Source organism: Rhinoderma darwinii, chromosome 1 (genome assembly GCF_050947455.1).
Source record: "Rhinoderma darwinii isolate aRhiDar2 chromosome 1, aRhiDar2.hap1, whole genome shotgun sequence".
Lineage (NCBI taxonomy): Eukaryota > Metazoa > Chordata > Amphibia > Anura > Rhinodermatidae > Rhinoderma > Rhinoderma darwinii.
In genome coordinates, this window is record NC_134687.1 from 324732614 (window position 1) to 324752093 (window position 19480).

Genomic DNA, 19480 nt, shown 5'->3' on the forward strand with positions numbered 1-19480 from the left:
AAGAAGTTCCACCATAGAACATTGGTCTAATATCTGTGCGACTGTAAGGTAAGTTCGGTTCTTATAGAAAATACAGCCTGACTCTATTATTCATAACCAATTCTTACTGTTTTTCCCGCAGATAAGGTCACAAAGCATTGGCAGATTTGACAGCCAAATACTCCTGTGGCCTCCAAACACTCCATACTCAAGCTGAATTTACAAGCTAAAAAAGGGCCTTAGGTGTTAAATGCTGGCTGAAGATTAAAGCTATGACTAGTGTACGTGACCACTGCTGCCATGTTGGATATGGCGTTGGTGCAGTGTTTGCCAAATGCTTTTTTGAAACATCCAATGTTTATCTGGGATTCTTTTTTGGAACCATTGGCAATTCTCTGGCATGATGCATAGGGTTTTTGCTGGGTCTGCATGGAGGTCTTAGTATAGTCAGTTACTTAATTTTGTCTAAGGGTATGTTCACACGGCTTAGCAAAATCCGTCTGAAAATATGGAGCTGTTTTCAGGCGAAAACAGCTCCTGATTTTCAGACGTTTTTGTAGCATTTCTTGTTTTTCACGGCGTATTTTATGGACGTTATTGGAGCGGTTTTTCAATGGAGTCAATGAAACACGGCTCCAAAAACGTCCCAAGAAGTGACATGCACATCTTTTTCGAGGGCGTCTTTTTACGCGCCGTCTTTTGACAGCGACTCGTAAAATAACACCTCGTGGGAACAGAACATCGTAAAACCCATTGAATGCAATGGGCAGATGTTTGCAGGTGTAATGGAGCCGTTTTTTCAGGCGTAATTCGAGGTGTAAAACGCCCGAATTACGTCTGAAAACAGTGCATGTGAACATACCCTAAGAATAATTTTAGACACTAAATTAACTAGTTGGAAAACATTTATTTAAAGTAAACATTCAAAAATCAAAAAATATTCAGTGCTATTTAAACAAGCTTACCACACACTGAGAGGAAGAAGGGGTTTGAAATTTTATAGGAAGGAAACCTCTTTCTCCAACCCAAAGTCTCTTCATGTGTTTTCTACAGAAAAAAAACAAAAGGTTACCAACATTACCTATTCGATATATATATATATATATATATATATATATATATATATATATATATATAAAACGATCGGTGTGTGTATAGTGGCCGTACAAATTAAATAACTTACTCCCCTAGGCTACTAGACCCAGTTGTCTCAGATATGAGCTATATGTGATGAGTAATAAGAGACACCCATTGAAGTGGCTGTCTAGGATCGAGTATAATTTCTTGGCACTTGACCAAAGATAAACCTTCAATCCCAGGAAGGTCCCATTTCTGTGCTGGGTCAGCGGCTAGGTTAAGGTCATATTGCCCTTTCATGGGAGAATGATGTTCTGACGGAACCCCATTTTTATTTCTCATTCATAAAATAGTGATCTGTATACAGAACAAATAAATCAGGGGACCTTCTGACAGACCCCCTGATACCTTTTAGGCTATGTTCCCACCATGTTTTTATGCCGTATGAATACTTCAGATCTATAAATTAAGAAAAAATTGGGATGTGTAATGTGTACAGTTAATGGGTCTGTAAAATAACAAGTATACCCGTGGCAACTATTTGAGAGGTATGTTTTCTTTTTTTTATTTTATAAGAGGAAAATACAGCCAGATCTAAGCATATACCCATACATTTGGTTGTGTCTGTCACTGGGGTTATAAAACTGTCAACCGCAGAATATAAATTGCCCTGAATGCCAGTTTTCTTAGGCCCCATGCACATGAACGTGCTTTTGCGGCCGCAATTCCCCCGAAAATCCACGGGAGAATTGCGGCCCCATTCATTTTCTATGATCCCATGCATATGACCGTAGTTCTCACGGTCCGTGCATGGCCCAGGAGCCTGGACCGCAGAAAGAACGGACATGTCTTATTACGGCCGTGTTCCTTAGTCCAGGCTCATAGAAAATAATGGACGCGGTCATGTGCACGGCCTGCAATTTGTGGGAGCCTCGCGGGTGACACTCCGCGGCCGGCCGACCCGAAAATCACAGCCGTGCACATGGCTACGGTCGTGTGCATGAGGCCTTAGTCTTACTGGATTTTCAAAGATAACAAGAGCTAATGCATAGCCCACATGATATGTTAACCAGCTTTTCTCAAAACCTGTATAGTATATTTTGCTGTTTAAATGTTGAGTTTCAGATTGGTGACCACCCCTATGAGCTTCGTAATGGCCACTGTTAGTGGTAGGCATCTGGAGACTCTGATAACTCAATGGACTTTATTTTTGGGAGCTTACTATCTAATATTTCAGAAAAGGATGTGTTCCTTCATTTGTAAACTTGCCTGAAGGAGTCTGTGTGCTCTGAAAGCTTGCAAACATAATTTTTCTGGTTAACCAATAAAAGTATCATACGTATAATACTATTGTTTGTTTTTTACACAAAAGTATTTAACATTGCAAGAAAAGGATATGGAGAGGAGATTTAAAGGGGTTGAGCGGTTTCAGCATATTAATGTTATTTTTTTTGTATAATTAAAGTTATACAATTTTCCAATATACTTTCTGTATTAATTCCTCACATTTTTCAAGATCTTTGCATGTTGGAACATTCATTGTTTACTTCCAGTGGATAAAATTCTGTCCATTATCATGTGATGAACACAAAGGTGCACGGCTCGTTACAGTATTTGTATCAGAGCTCTGTCTTGTAATGATCCCAGCACCTGTGTGTCCATCACATGATCATGGGCAGAATTTGCGAAAACCATGGCAAAAAAACACAAATTGACCTTGATGATGTGTAAAAAAAACGAATCTAATAATGTTTTAGGTTTTAATATTTCACAACAGAATGTGAACATTGGTCTTATCATGGGAGTGCACATTCAGCAGCATCTTACCTGTAGCAGACCAATATGTGAAAAATATAGGATACTGTGACTGCACTTGCTAAGAAGGTAGTAAAAAACCAAGAACCTGAAAAATATTAAACAAGCAAATCAAAATAGTTTATATATATATATCTTCATATGTGCAAATGTGTTCACCCCTTTTAATCCTTACCCGCACTTTGAAATAAAAGTATATCAAAGGGGCCTGAGGTAGTTTGGGCAACTTGACCTTTCATTATGTCAATGTGATCACTCAGGCATGGTCACAATGGTCAGTATCGGAGAAAATTCACATCCTGGCAGTTAACTCCTTCTGTGCCATGATCGAACCTGATTGCAGCACTGTAAAATTTTGCCGGGGCTGGCATCATTATTGACACAACTTGGCTTTCAATCTTTGGATTTCCAAGTGTGTTATCAGAAATCTCCCACTCCCATTTCAACTGGCAATGACAGACTAGGAGATCTCAAAATCTGGAGACAAAGGGGCACAACATTCAGAGGAGTGTGGTGGCTTCTTCATTCTAGTGATCAATGGAAGTTACAGGGAACTTACTGGTATGGCATACCAGTTAACAAAACAAAATCGTTTTTTTATTCAGAATAATTTTAATAACATATGCCCAGTAGATAAACTTCGATCAAAATTTTTTATTTGAGTTATCTTGAAATTTTAGTTTGTAGAGATCACTAAATAGTTGCCTACCAAGTAATGCTTCATTGAACTCCTTTAGTGAAACAACTGTATGATTGTATATTTCCCATGATACATCTGGTGCTACCTGTTCCATCTGTTCTTCCCAACTGTGTAGCAAACTTGCGATATTGCTGTATGCACTGTATTCCAAAGAAACAAACTGTTGAAGAAAGGATAACAATATTATTAAAAAAAATTCTACATAAGAATACGGCTATGGTCGCATTTGTGTTGTGGCTTCTATCCACAATGGAAGCCACAACGCTTTGCCGGATCCATTGCATGACGGATACCACCTGCACCAGACGGACCCAATTGTCTTACAAGGGGATCTGTCGTTTTCTGGCGTGGTGTTCGTAGTTCTGATGGTAAGAAAAGTGCTACTTCAAATTTGCCAGGGCTGCCGAAAGAGGCTCTTTGTGAACCTAATACTGAAAAAATCCACTACCCAATCATATGATGTTGCAATGTTTTAACAGTCAGTAGTACTGTAAGACAATACATGCAACATTTTTTCATAAGATCAGAGGATGAATCAATGAACATTTAATAATAATAATAATATTACAAGTTCATGATTAAAAAATATAATTATGAAATTGTCAAAATAATTAATTGAACTAAATTATTTCCAGTGACAGCAAGTCCAGAAAAATGACTACTTTATCTAAAACATGCTGTTAGTAGAAAACATCAAGAAACATTTACATACGTATGTGTAACTAATAGTAGCTCTCATATGCAACATTATTTGCTGTAAAAGATGACGCCATCTTTCACAGCAGCTGATGTTGAGAAAACACTGTCTCATACGCAAGCATATGCTACTCAAGAAATATTCTTATTTTACCTAGCAGCACCAAGGCTATCCGAATTATCTGATGAAGGTCTTGCCAGACCGAAAAATGTATAAAATACTGTGGATTGCAAAATAAATAATTCGAGTTTTTCAACCATTGATTTACTGAGTTTTATAAAAACCCTTTCAGGACCAATGGTCATCGATGCCTCCATGATCAGACCTAAATTTAAAGTATTGCCTACATATTTTTTTACACAGGCATAACTTTTTAACTACTTTGGATAACACGACTCCAACAGGTTAAGGCACAGATACAGATAGCAGGGCACGGGAATAACGGGAACCGGATAACACTAAGGGACCATTTGCTAACACTAACATGGGTAAACACAACAACGCTCAGGCAATGAATGAAAGGGCAGGGTGATCATGGACTAATTACAGATTTTACTCATGTCTGTGCACTGGCCCTTTGAGGCTGGGCGCGAGCACCTTACGGGAACTAGTGCAGCGATGTGGAAGTGAGTGCCTGCGTCTCTCAGGAGGGAGATGCCACCCGGCACTCGCTTGTCCATGGCCGTGGGGGGGGGGGGCAGGTAAGCACGACTGTCCGTGGCTGTAGACTTAAGGCTGGATTCACACGAGCATGTTCGGTCCGTAAGGGATGGAACGTATTTCGGCCGCAAGTCCCGGACCGAACACACTGCAGGGAGCCGGGCTCCTAGCATCATAGTTATGTACGACGCTAGGAGTCCCTGCCTCTCCATGGAACTACTGTCCCGTACTGAAAACATGATTACAGTACGGGACAGTTGTCCCGTAGCGAGGCAGGGACTCCTAGCGTCGTACATAACTATGATGCTAGGAGCCCGGCTCCCTGCAGTGTGTTCGGTCCGGGACTTGCGGTCGAATTACGTTCCGTCCTTTACTGACCGAACATGCTCGTGTGAATCCAGCCTTACAGTATCCCCCCCCTTATGCCCCCTCTTCTTGGGACCAGCGTGAGAGAGGAACTTTTTAATGAGGGCAGAAGCATTGAGGTTCTCTTCTGGCTCCCAGGATCTCTCCTCTGGAGCAAACCCCTTCCAATACACCAAATAAAACGTTCTTCCTCCTACTTTTTTGAAGTCCAGGATCTCCTTAACCTCGAATACATCGGAAAAAATGCTGGGAGCAACTGCAGGGCTAGGCGTTTCTGTGTAGCGGTTCAGGACCACAAGCTTCAGGAGGGACGCATGAAAGGAGTTGGGGATCCTGGGGGTAGGAGGCAGCCGAAGCTGGTAAGAGACCGGGTAGATTTGCTGTAGGATCTCAAAGGGTCCGAGGAACCTGGGAGCAAACTTGTATGACGGCACCCTTTAGTCGGATATTCCTTGAGGATAGCCAGACTTTAGTACCTGGAAGATACAGAGGTGGCTCTCTTTTCTCTTAGCATCTGCTTTTCACTTCATGTGATCGACTGCCTGCAGAATAAAGGACCAGGTTTGCTGCCAGACCTGTAGAAAATCTCCAAATGCAAAGTCAGCTGCGGGTACCCGGGACGTAGTCGGAATAGGATGAGGAATTCGTGGATGTTGGCAGTAGACAATGACAAAGGTGTAGAAACAGTGTACTCACTTTTGTGGTTGTTGTACGAGAACTTGGCCCATGGAAGAAGCTGTACCCAGTCATCATTCTGCATGGAGATGAAGTGGCGAAGATAATTCTCCATGATTTGGTTAATCCTCTCGACTTGGCCATTAGACTGGGGATGATAGGCTGAAGAAAAGTCCAACTTCATGTCTAGAAGTTTACAGAGGGCTCTCCATAATTTCGAGGTGAACTGAACCCCCCGATCAGACACAATATGAAGAGGCAAGCCATGCAAACGGAACATGTGCTGAATGAAGAGATTCGCCAGTCGAGAGCAGAAGGAAGGCCAGTGAGCGGGATAAAATGAGCCATCTTCGAGAACCGGTCCACCACCACCCAGACCGTATTGCATCCTGCAGAGGAAGGAAGGTCGGTGACAAAGTCCATTGCTATATGCTGCTAGGGAGCATTGGGCAAAGGCAGAGGTTGGAGCAGACCGGCAGGCTTGGAGTGAGCAACTTTGTCTCATTCTGTACTGTGTGTGCTTCCAACAAAGTCCACAATATCTTTGGGCAGTGTGAGCCACCAGAAATGGTGGGCAATCAGATCTCGGGTTTTACTAGCACCCGCGTGCCCAGCCAGTTTGGAGCTGTGCCCTCAGCGAAGGATTCTCCTCCTGTCTGCCAACCGCACAAAAGTTCTCCCTGGAGGGCTGTCACTAACTTGCAGAGGATTCGCAGAAATAATACAGGATGGGTCAATGATACTTTGCGGAGCCTCCACGGTGTCCTCTGTTTCAAATTACCTGAACAGGGCATCAGCCCTCACATTTTTGTCCGCGGGCCGGTAGTGGAGCTCAAACTGGAACCGTTCAAAGAACCGCGACCACCTGGCTTGACGGGGGTTCAGCCGCTGGGCCAACTGGAGGTAGGCGAGATTCTTGTGGTCGGTATATATCAGGATGGGATGAGCTGCGCCCTCTAGTACATGTCTCCACTCCTCCAGACCCAATTTGGTGGCCAGCAACTCCCGATCCCCAATAGAGTAATTGCACTCTGCGGGAGAAAAAAGTCTAGAGTAATAACCACAGACCACTGCCCTCCCTTTGGAACCTCTCTGGAACAGAAGTGCATCTGCACCAACAGAGGAGGCGTCCACCTGCAACGAAAACTGTCGAGACATGTCAGGATGATGGAGGGTTGACGCTGACTTGAAGGCCCTCTTAATGCTATTGAATGCAGATTCTGCCTCTGGGGTACACCTTGGCGTTCATACCTTTCTTGGTGAGAGTAGAGATGGGAGCCATCAGTGAAAAGAAGTTTGGGATAAACTGATGGTAGATGTTGGCGAATCCCAAAGAAATGCTGTTGGGCATCAGGCCTTGAGGGCGTGGCCATTCCAGGATGGACTTTACTTTCTCAGGATCCATCTTGAGGCCGTGATCCGAGATGATGTAGCCCAGGAAGGGTAGAGAGTTCTTCTCAAACAGTCATTTCTCCAGCTTTGCATACATACGATTCTCCCTTAATCGCAGCAGAACTTGACGGACATGCCTCCGATGCATCGTCTGATCTGGAGAGAAAATCGAAAGATCATCAAGATAGACCACAACACAGACATAGAGGAGTTCTTGGAAGATATCATTGACGAATTCTTTGAAGATCGCGGGAGCGTTATACAGACCGAAGGGCATTACCAAGTATTCATAGTGCCCGTCTCGAGTCTTGAATGGCGTCTTCCATTCGTCAACCCGGCGAATCCGGATCAAGTTGTAAGCCCCACGCAGGTCTAGTTTTAGAAAAAATCTTGGCTCCTCGTATGCGGTCAAATAGTTCGGAAATTAGTGGCAACAGATATTTGTTCTTGACCGTGATGTGATTGAGACCACGGTAGTTGATGAAAGGCCGAAGAGATCCGTCTTTTTTTCTTGACACAGAGGAACCCGGCCCCGGCCGGGGAGGGGGATTTTTGTATGAAACCCCTCTCCAGATTCTCCTTGATATAGGCCGACATGGACTGAGTCTCTGGCAAGAAGAGAGGGTATACCCGTCCACGGGGAAGGGACGCATTTGGAATCCATTCAATGGGGCAGTCATAAGCACGGTGTGGTGGCAGCGTCACAGCCTCCCTCTTGCTGAAGACATCCACAAACTGAGCAAAATGAGGGGGTAATCATGCCAATGACTGATGCAGAGGAGGCTGGACAGGATGGATCTGCAACAGACAGCGATTGAGACATTTGAAGCCCCATTGGAGAACCTCTCGATTTCCAGTCCAGGACTGGGGCATGTAGTCGAAGCCAAGGCAGACCTAGCAGAACAGGATTGACTGCTTTGGGCAAAACAAGAAACGAAGTTCGTTCCGAATGAAGGGCTCCAACTTGGAGCTTCAGCGGCTTGGTCTCAGATACAATCGGATCGGGCAGAGGCAGTCCATTCACAGAGGCAGCAGCCAAACACGTCTCCAGAGGAACTGTGGGCAACTGGAGATGATCCACTAGGTCTTTTTGGATGAAGTTTTCCGCGGACCCAGAGTCCAGATAGGCAGAGACCCGGTGTGTCTTCTTGCCGAACAGAGAATCTTTTGTTTAGCCCCGTTTTACCTAGTGTCTCTCCAATCAATCCTAGGTACTGGAGTTTTTTGGCTTCTGAGGGCACAAATGCACAACATGACCTCTGAGGGCGCAATACAGACAAAGTTCCGAAGTGCGTCTGCGTCGTTTCTCCTGGGCTGACAATTGCAGCCGATCTACTTGCATAGGCTCCTCTGGTGGAACAACTGGTGAGGACGACAGGGATTGCTGGAAAGTATGCGCCAGCCTGGGAAATCTTCTCTCCCAACGAACCTCTTGGGTTCGCTCCCAGATCCTCATGTCAATCCGGGTAGCAAGCAGAATGAGGTCATCCAGGGTAGGTGGCAGATCACGAGCAGCAAGTTCATCTTTAATCTTGGATTACAAGCCTTGCCAGAATGTAGCCACCAAGGCCTCGTTATTCCAGCACAGCTCTGCCGCTAGGGTGCAGAACTGAATGGCCTACTCGCCCATGGAGATGTCTCCCTGGCGAAGCATCAGCAGAGATGCAGCTGCTGACAAAACTCGTCAAGTTTCCTCAAATACCGTGCGAAAAGTCCGTAGGAAACACTGGAAGTCACGGGTCTCTGGTCCCTGGCGTTCCCAGAGAAGATTCGCCCACGCTAGGGCCTTGCCAGTAAGGGTATGTTCACACGAGGGCGTCCGTAACGGCTGAAATTACGGGGATGTTTCAGCCTGAAAACATCCCCGTAATTTCAGCCGTACCGGCATGTGCAGGCGCTTGAACGCCGCGTCCATTACGGCCGTAATTAGCGCTGCTATTCATTGGAGTCAATGAATAACGGCTCCAATTACGGCCAAAGAAGTGACAGGTCACTTCTTTGACGCGGGCGTCTATTTACGCGCCGTCATTTGACAGCGGCGCGTAAATATACGCCTCGTGTGAACAGACAAACGTCTGCCCATTGCTTTCAATGGGCAGATGTTTGTCAGCGCTATTGAGGCGCTATTTTCAGACGTAATTCGGGGCAAAAACGCCCGAAATACGTCCGTAAATAGGCCGTGTGAACATACCCTAAAGAGCGAGATGATGAAAGTGATCCTTGCTCCATAGGTGGAGAATACTCTGGCATGTAGACTACAGTGGATCTGGCACTGGTTCAGAAATCCCCTGAAGGTACTCGCGTCTCTGTCGTAGCGAGGAGGTAGTGGCAGCGAGAATCGAGAGTCCATACAGATACTGACAGGAGGTGTAGTAGGAGGAACAGCTGGAGGAACAGGTGCTGTGATGACTGCAGCTTGCGCATCCAGTGGCTGTGCAATGGAGTTCACTGCCAGGAGGAGTTGGTCTTGTCGTGACCGAAGCTCTCGCAGGTCTGCCTGCATGGCTTGTGACATCATCATAGTCTTGGGTTGACCAGCGGGGTCCATGGCCTGACCCACGATTCGTGGGTATGTGGACCCACTTGGCCGCACCTCCGTAGCGGAGTAGCAGCTGGCCAAACAGTCCTAGTACAAAATTACCTTTTAATAGTCCAGACCGTAATGAAGGCTCGGCACAGATGAACTTGTAGACACCAAATGTGGTGTATATCAGCAGGCGTGACCGGTGGCACAACACAACTCCAACAGGTTAAAGCACAGGAACAAATATGGCACGGTAACAACGGGAACAGGAGAACACTAAGGGACCATTTGCTAAGGCTAACATGGGTAAACACAACAACGCTGAGGCAATGAATGAAAGGGCAGAGCTCTTTTTATAGTCCAGGGTGATGATGGGCTAATTACAGATTTTCCTCATGTGTGTGCACTGGCCCTTTAGGGCTGGGTGCGAGCGCGCACACTCTATGGGAACTAGTGCAGAGAAGCTGGAAGTGAGTGTCGGCATCTCTCAGGATGGAGATGCCACCTTGCACTCGTCCATGGCCGCGGCCGTCCGGGGGCAGGTAAGCACGACGGTCCGCAGCTGTGGACGTTACATATACTTTGTAATTGTTTGTGTGTGTGTGTATATGTATGTGTGTATATATATATATATATATATATATATATATACAGTGTGTGTGTGTGTGTGTGTGTATATATATATATATATATATATACATACACACACACAATTTGTCTGCAATGTTCATTGTGTAACAGTTTTTTTTTTTCACTCTTCTACTGCCGTTCGCTCAGTCTCCTTCTCTCTGGAACACCTGTGACAGGGGGAAGGAGGCCAAGAAGAGAGGACAAGCGTGAAAAGTTTTGTTTTACAAACAAACTTTTCAGAGATCATCATAATTCGTTAATCATGGTAATCACATGCTCCGAAACCGAACCAATTGGTTCGGCTATCAGTGAGCAGGTTGCTGGGGTGCCAGGGACACTGAAAGTGCCAGTGTCAGAGTGCTAGCTCAGCTCTATGCTAGCACAAACACAGGATGCACAGGGCATATGCAGCTAGTACGGGAATCTACATGTTAGCGGCGGGAAGGGGTTAATGTTATTACGGAGTGGAGTCCTACTCGAGCACCAGTTCTGTCTGGAGTGCCGTATATTCTCTATACATAACTTCAGGTCTGATAATTAGATACATTTTATATACACCGCGTTCCAAATTATTATTATGCAAATGTTATTTTTCGCCGATTTTCCTAAATAGTCGATGCAAATGAGAGTCTTCAAGCCATCAACCGTTGGAGTATAATGCGAATTTTATTGAACAAATCTAATGATAAGATTTTTTTTTTAGAAGTAAAAAACTCAAAATGCACTGTTTCAAATTATTATGCACAACAGAGATGAAAACATTTTAAAGGTTGTAAAGAGAACTAAAATGGTAATTTGTTGAATTTGCAGCATCAGGAGGTCATATTTACAGAAATGAAAAGCTCTTTCAATAAAAAAAAACGTAACGGGCCAAGTTACATGTTAAAATAGGACCCCTTCTTTGATATCACCTTCACAATTCTTGCATCCATTGAATTTGTGAGTATTTGGACAGTTTCTGCTTGAATATCTTTGCAGGATGTCAGAATAGCCTCCCAGAGCTTCTGTTTTGATGTGAACTGCCTCCCACCCTCATAGATATTTTGCTTGAGGATGCTCCAAAGGTTCTCAATAGGGTTGAGGTCAGGGGAACATGGGGGCCACACCATGAGTTTCTCTCCTTTTTTATGCTCATAGCAGAAAAATGACACAGAGGTATTCTTTGCAGCATGAGATGGTGCATTGTCATGCATGAGATAAGTTTGCTACGGAAGGCACGGTTCTTTTTGTACCACGGAAGAAAGTGGTCAGTCATAAACTCCACGTACTTTGCAGAGGTCATTTTCACACCATCAGGGACCCTAAAGGGGCCTACCAGCTCTCTCCCCATGATTCCAGCCCAAAACATGACTCCGCCACCTCCTTGCTGACTTCGCAGCCTTGTTGGGACATGGTGGCCATTCACCAACCATACACTACTCCATCCATCTGGACCATCCAGGGTTGCACGGCACTCATCAGTAAACAACGCGGTTTGAAAATTGGTCTTCATGTATTTCTGAGCCCACTACAACCGTTTCTGCTTGTGAGCATTGTTTAGGGGTGGCCGAATAATAGCTTTATGCACACTTGCAAACCTCTGGAGGATCCTACACCTTGAGGTTCGCGGGATTCCAGAGGCACCAGCGGCTTCAAATACCTGTTTGCTGCTTTGCAATGGCATCTTAGCAGCTGTTCTCCTAATCCTATTAATTTGTCTGGCAGAAACCTTCCTCATTATGCCTTTATCTGAACGAACCCGTCTGTGCTCTGAATCAGCCACAAATATTTTCACAGTACGATGATCACGCTTAGGTTTTGTTGAAATATCCAATGTTTTCATACCTAGTGCAATACCTTGGACAATTTCACGCTTTTCAGCAGCAGAGAGATCCTTTTTCTTTCCCATATTGCTTTTAACCTGTGGCCTGCTTAATAATGTGGAACGTCCTTCTTAAAGGACGGGTGTCGCGAATAAAAAAATTTTTATATCCATTTGCTTTTAGTGTTTTATTAAAAGAAATTTTATTTATTTGTGTGTTTTGTGTTTGACTTTTTTTTTTTCTAACTTTTACTTCACTATGGGGGCTACCATTTTTTTTTTCATGCACCGCTCCCACACAGTCCAAATGGAAGGTCTTCGGCCGAGCGACATCCGGCGCCATTTTCTTGTGGACCGGAAGCCGCGGCCGGACAGTAAGATGGCGGCTTCCGGACATGTGTTCAGAAGCGAGCGGAGGGAGCGGCGGCGGCAGGAGCAGGTAAGGTATGTCTGTGTATGTACGTGTTTTAGTGTGTGATTACCACTGTATGTAAGCCTACTACACTGTGTATTCGCTCAAAAAATGGCGGCACACAGTGTAGGAGGTTTGAACATGCAATCCCCTCCTTTCTCCTGGCACTAGCCAGGATAAAGGAGGGAGGATTGTTTGAGGCAGCTAGAGCGAGTGTGTCTTCTCAAATTTTGCAGCATAAAGCAATGTGATTGCTTTACCACATGCCAATTCTGCAATTTTTGGAATTGCTTCTTCTAGTGACCAGCACAGGGAAATGTTATAAATTAGAATCTAATTTATAATATTTCTTGACCTGTTGAAAAAATGAAAAAAATTAGAACAATGTGTAATCATGTATTTACTAACTGTTTAACAAAAAAAAAATTTTTTTTCCCTTTAAGTCGTTTTCCTTTGATTGGGCACACCTGGCAAACTAATTATCACAGGTGTCTGAGATTGATTACAAAGATCCAAAGAGCCCTAAGACACAATACCATACATGAGTTTCATTGAAAAACTAATAATTAAATGTTTATGACACTTAAATAAAATGTGCATAATAATTTGGAACACGGTGTATGTGTGAACGATATTAGCTGGATTTTTTTTTATAACTATTTCATTACAATTTTATAAGCTTTGTACTTGTTTAGTCATTCTTTAAAGGGGATGTCCAAAATTTTCCCCCGGGATTGTGCCTTTTTTATAAAAATAAAACTGCTACCAAAATACATTAATAAAAACTTCAGCTGTTGTCCCGTGTATGCGCCCAAATTTGACCCACAAATTCATAGAAAGCCAGTGCAGTGCTTTTTATTTAAAAAAAACGATCTCTTTTTACCACTTTATTAGCCATTTTAGATTTATGCTAATGAGTTGCTTAATGCCCAAGTGGGCGTTGTACAGGGGAGTGTATGACGCTGACCAATCAGCGTCATGCACTCCTCTCCATTCATTTAGGCAGCGCATAGGGATCCTTTTAGATCGCTATGTGCTGTCTTATACGAACACATTAACGATACTGAAGTGTTTAGACAGTGAATAGACATTCCACGGGATGTCTATTCACAATCTCTGCACTTCGTTACTGTTTCTGTGGTAGTTACAGCAGAGCAAAGCGTAATCTCGCTGTAACCTGTCATTTACAGCGTAATCTCGCGGGATTACGCTTTGCTCTGCTGTAACTACCACAGAATGAAGGGGCCCGAAGCTCTAGTGAGGCCGCTCCCTTCTCTGTTTACACAGACACAACAGTGTACATATGGGTGTGGGTCGAGAATTGGCCATCAATATTTGACTTCTTGATAACCCGTTTAAGTAGATTATAACAGATGCATGCAGCATAGTCCTGAACATAAAAGAAGCAGATAACTAATTTTAGCATTTTTCTGTGACTTACAATATACAGGCAGAACAATGACAGGACAGTAGTTCCAATCATCCGGCTGGGGAACTTAAAACACGGGTCCCATGTATATATCTCCCTTTCAAACCAGCTTTTCTGTTCTCTGAAATAAAGATGCTGTATTAGCTTCAAATAGATTTATTAGAATGTATCAGAGAGTATACAATGCATTCGGAAAGTCTTCAGACCCTTTAAGTTTTTTTTCAAATTTTATGTTAAGGCCTTGTGCTAAAATAATAAAGAAAAATCAAGCTTTTCCCCATCATTCTGCACTCAATACCCCATAATGACGTACAAGCTGCAGCGCAAAATGTTTGTGCATTTTGCATAATGCCGTGATAATGCCTTATATTATTAAACATAACAAAAAAAAAGGAAGAACATAGTGGGGCCATACAATGTGGGGGAAACTGGGTGGTAGGGGGAGAGGAAATCTTCAGTGGGATAAACATGTATGGGTTACCAATGTTTGGGACAGGTCAGAAAGTTATTAAAAGAAGCAGGAGGGCCAAAATGAAAAGTCAACAGATTATAAAAATTGTGGAAAGGGCACTCTGAAGGGCATAATCGCCTATATAGATTACCCAAGGCTGCCAGACATTATTATAAAGCTCCCTGAAATAAGACGTGACGTCTTCAATTTTCTTGAAATTCATTCTAAAAATACATTTTACAACCTGAAATGAGAGTGTAGACTTTAGATTTTAGTTTCAATGGCAATATATTGTACCAGTTTGTGCTTTTTAACCCCTTCAGGACGAAGCCGATTTTTCAAATCTGACGTCAATTTATGTGGTAATAACTTTGGAATGCTTTTACCTATCCAAGTGATTCTGAGATTGTTTTCTCGTGACATATTGTACTTTATGTCAGTGGAAAAATTTGGTCGATTAAATCCAAGATTTGGAGAAAATGTGCAAACATTATCATTTTTCTAAATTTAAATGTATCTGTTTGTAAAACAGATAGTAATACCACACAAGATAGTTACTAGTTTACATAGCCCATATGTCTACTTTATGTTTGCATCAGGTTTTGAACATGCACTCAATATTTATTGCCCAGATTCTGTAGATTTTAAAAATATCCCACATGTGGCCCTTGTGTGCTAATGGACTGAAACACAGGCCTAAGAAGCAAAAGAGCACCTAGTGGGTTTTGGAGCCTCCTTTTTTTAGAATATATTTTAGGCACAATGTCAGGTTTGAAGAGGTCTTGTGGTGCCAAAACAGTAAAGACCGCCAAAAAGTGACCCCATTTTGGAAACTACACCCCTCAGGGAATTTATCTAGGGGTTTAGTTAGCATTTTGAACCCACAGTTTATTTGCTAAATTTATTTAAATTCGCATGTGAAGATGAAAATCTACTTTTTTTTTCTTAAAAAACTTAAATGTTTTTAATTTTTCACAAGGAATAAAGGAGAAAAAACACCCCAACATATGTAAAGCAATTTCTCCCGATTATAGCAATACCCCATATATGGTAATAAACTGCTGTTTGGACCCACAGCGGGGCTCAGAAGAGAAGGAGCACCATTTGTATTTTGTATTTCTGATTTTGCTGGAATAGTTTTCAGTGCCGTGTCACGTTTGCAATGCACTGGAGGGACCAAAACAGTGGAAACCCCCCAAAAGTGACCCCATTTTGGAAACTACACCCCTCAAGGAATTTTTCTAGTGGTAAAGTTAGCATTTTGACTCCACAGTTGTTTTGCTGAATTCATTGGAATTAGTCTGAATAAACGTAAATGTTTTAAATTTTTACAAGGAATAAAGGAGAAAAAGCACCCCAACATCTGTAAAACAATTTCTCCCGATTTTACGTAAATACGTCATATGTGGTAATAAACTGCTGTTTGGACCCACAGCGGGGCTTAGAAGGGAAGGAGCGCTATTTGCTTTTGGAGCTCAAATTTAGCTGAAATAGTTTTCGGGTGCCATGTAGAACTTGCAAAGCCCCTGAGAGACCAAAACAGTGGAAACCACACAAAAGTGACCCATTTGGGAAACTACACCACTTAAGGAATCTATCTAGGGGTATAATGAGCATTTAGACCCCACAGGTCTTTTGCAGAATTTATTCTAATTAGGCCGTGGAAATGAACATCAACATTATTTCCACTAAAATGATGAATATTATCAATTTCATAAAGGAGCAAAAAGCACACCAACGTTTGTAAAGCAATTTCTCCTGAGTACGGCAATACCCCAAAGTGGTCAGAAATGTTTTTTCATTAGAAAGTAATTAACCCTTTCCGGACTGATCCCTTTTTTCTTTTTTCTTTTTCCCTCCCCGCTTTCCAAGAGCCATAACTTTTTTATTTTTCTGTCAATAGAGTGGTATGAGGGCTTTTTTTTGGACTTTAAATATTTATTAAATTTTTTTCACTAATAATAATTTACTTTTGGTTTTTACACATTTTATTAGTCCCCCTAGGGGACTTGAACTGGCAATCAGTAGATAGCTGGTACAATACACTGCAATACTAATGTACTGCAGTGAAGTGTCATTTTTACAGGCTCCTGTAACCGCGCGATCGCTGTTCCTGTCCGTTAGTCCTGGGCGTCAAATGTAATATACAGCTGACACCCGCAGCATATGAGCGTGCGTGAGCTCGCTCCATATATAACCCCCCGCACAACGACATGCTATTAAGTCTTGGTCTGCAAAGGGGTTAATGCGCAGCGGATGGTGCAGAGTGAAAATTAAAATTTTTCCACTGATCTGCCATTTTAGTGCACTATATGTTATGCCCAGTTTGTGCCACTGAAGACAAATACCTCATAAAACATTAACCGAGTTCTCCCGGATATGGCGATGCCATATCTGTGGACGTAAACTGCTGTTTGGGCACGCTGTAGGGTTCAGAAGGGAGGGAGCGCCATTTGGCTTTTGGAGTGCAGATTTAGCTTGGTACTAGTTCTGTTTGAAATGCCAGCAAAACGCCAGTTTATAATGTGGAGGCATATGTAAACTGTGCGGAGAACATCAGGGCATAATAAGAGGTTATAATAATGGGGTAAATAAATAATAATCCGCAGCTATGTGGCCAGTGTCGCTTTTGGAACACTACAGATTTTGCATCCCCATATTCTGAGAGCCAGAACGTCTTTATTTTTTCTCCACCGGAGCCGTGTGAGGGCTTATTTGTTGCAGGACAATCTGAATTTTCATTGGTACCATTTTGGGGTACATGCAATTTTTTTGATCACTTTTTATTCCATTTTTTGGCAAGCAAGGTGACCAAAAACTATCAATTCTGACAATGTTTTTTATCATTGTTTTTTTACGGCGTTCACCCTAGGCTATAAATGACCATTTTACGTTATTCTGCAGGTCGGTGCGATTACGGCGATACCATATGTATATAGTTTTTTTTTAATGTTTTGCAGCGCTTGCGCAATAAAATTACTTATTTATAAAATTATTTTTTTGTGTCACCATATTCTGAGAGCCATAAGCTTTTTATTTTTCAGTCAAAAAAGCTGTGTAATGGCTTGTTTTTTTCGTGACGGGTTGTAGTTTTTATTGGTACTATTTTGGCATACATGCAACTTTTTGATCACTTTTCATTGTATATTTTGAGAGGGGTAGTGACCAAAAAATAGTGATTCTAGCATTGTTTTTTTGTGGTGTTCATCGTGCGGGAAAAATAATATTATAATTTTATAGTTTGGGTTGTTACGAACGCGGTAAAATCAGAGCACTCCCTAAAACAGCAAGGGGAAACATTGCGATAAAATATATGTAGTTCTGGAATTAAATAAAGATATGTAAAATAAATACACTGCTAGAGTTGGATGGGTTATACTTGTATAGCATGAGGGTCAAATCAAGTAACTTTTTATGACTTTCTCAGTTTGAAAAATATAATCATCAATGTATAAATGATTTATTTATTAATTTATATATTTAGTATCCTGTTTTTAAATAACAATAATTATAATAAAAAATGTATACCTTATGCAGTACATGTTAATAAATGAAACTTACTGTACATGTTTTCGAAGGAGTCTCTTGACATGCTCAGCTTGATGTATTGGTAGGAAACATTTTTCTTCCTAATAACACATATTCAAATATGAAGCTTTGTATACTCTAAGACAAAAATGTATCTGGCACATTAATCAAATAATATTATTGGCTACATCATTATCGAGAGGAAATAAACTTTTATTATTAGTTAATCTCTGAAATGGAAGAATTGGGGGAATTTGCTACTGAGAGTCAGTTAATGCTTACATTTCGAATGTCAGCTCCCATGTAAATTCTGATGTATTTTATAAATATATGAACAAAACGCCCCATCAGGAAGACTAAACACAACAGCGATGGCCATTCAAAAATAACGCTTTCAAAATAACCGATGGTCTGTAAAAAAAACAAAAACAAAGAAGATATAAATGAAAGATCAATCATAGTAATTATATCATACATAGTATATAGCAGCCATAAAACTCATAGATATTGACCATACCTACACAAACATGTGTATAATTAAGGCCGGATTCACACAAGCGTGTCCGTTTTTTGCGCGCGCAAAAGGTCCGTGTGGCATCAGCATATGGTGCGCGGCTGCGTGATTTTCGCGCAGCTGGCATCATGATGACACTCTGTTTTTATGTTTGCAAACAGAAAAGCACGTGGTGCTTTTCTGTTTTCATTCATAGTTTTGACTACTGTAGCGCGCATCACGCGCGGCACCCGGAAGTGCTTCCGTGTGGCGTGCGTGAGTTTCACGCACCCATTGACTTCAATGGGTGGGTGATGCGTTAGAAACGCACAAATATAGGACATGTCGTGAGTTTTATGCAGCGGACATACGCTGCTTGAAAATGACGGACTGTCTGAACGGCCCCATTGACTAACACAGGTCCGTGCGACGCGCGTGAAAAATCACGCGAGTAGCACGGACGTATTATACGTTCGTCTGAATAAGCCCTAATACATATGTTCTAAGCAGAAACAAATTGGAGAATGATTAGGCAAATTAGCGATTTATATAATTAACAAGCTAGGGTTAGGAAAAGAAGACTTAAAGCTATATCAATAAAAGCTAGGCAAAGCCTGGTATGATGACCGCATCTATGCAATGATAAAATGGAATGAACTACAATGGGAATTATGGGCTCATTTTATAACCACAAAACACATCCATATCCAAAGTATTCTTATAATAATCTTATGTAATATTTTATTAATGGTTCTACTACTTCTGCTGTCTTGTAGTTGATGTTCTTAAACTGAATTGCGTTACTGATTTTATCTAATGTTATCTTGTTAGGGATCATTAGCCTGTATATT

At 42.1% G+C, this 19480-nt stretch overlaps 1 protein-coding gene across 2 annotated transcripts in view; it reads right to left on the minus strand.

The window, feature by feature from the left end:
• LOC142650788 (stimulated by retinoic acid gene 6 protein-like) overlaps window positions 1–19480 on the minus strand; it is a 77119-nt gene that overhangs the window by 18610 nt on the left and 39029 nt on the right. For both annotated transcript variants that reach the window (XM_075825640.1, XM_075825639.1), the window contains exons 7-12: window positions 18419–18547; window positions 18170–18237; window positions 14170–14278; window positions 3581–3731; window positions 2884–2959; window positions 945–1026 (exon numbers count right to left, since the gene is read on the minus strand). In XM_075825640.1, the coding sequence (XP_075681755.1) occupies window positions 945–1026; window positions 2884–2959; window positions 3581–3731; window positions 14170–14278; window positions 18170–18237; window positions 18419–18547 (615 nt within the window). The remainder of the gene's footprint in view (window positions 1–944; window positions 1027–2883; window positions 2960–3580; window positions 3732–14169; window positions 14279–18169; window positions 18238–18418; window positions 18548–19480) is intronic.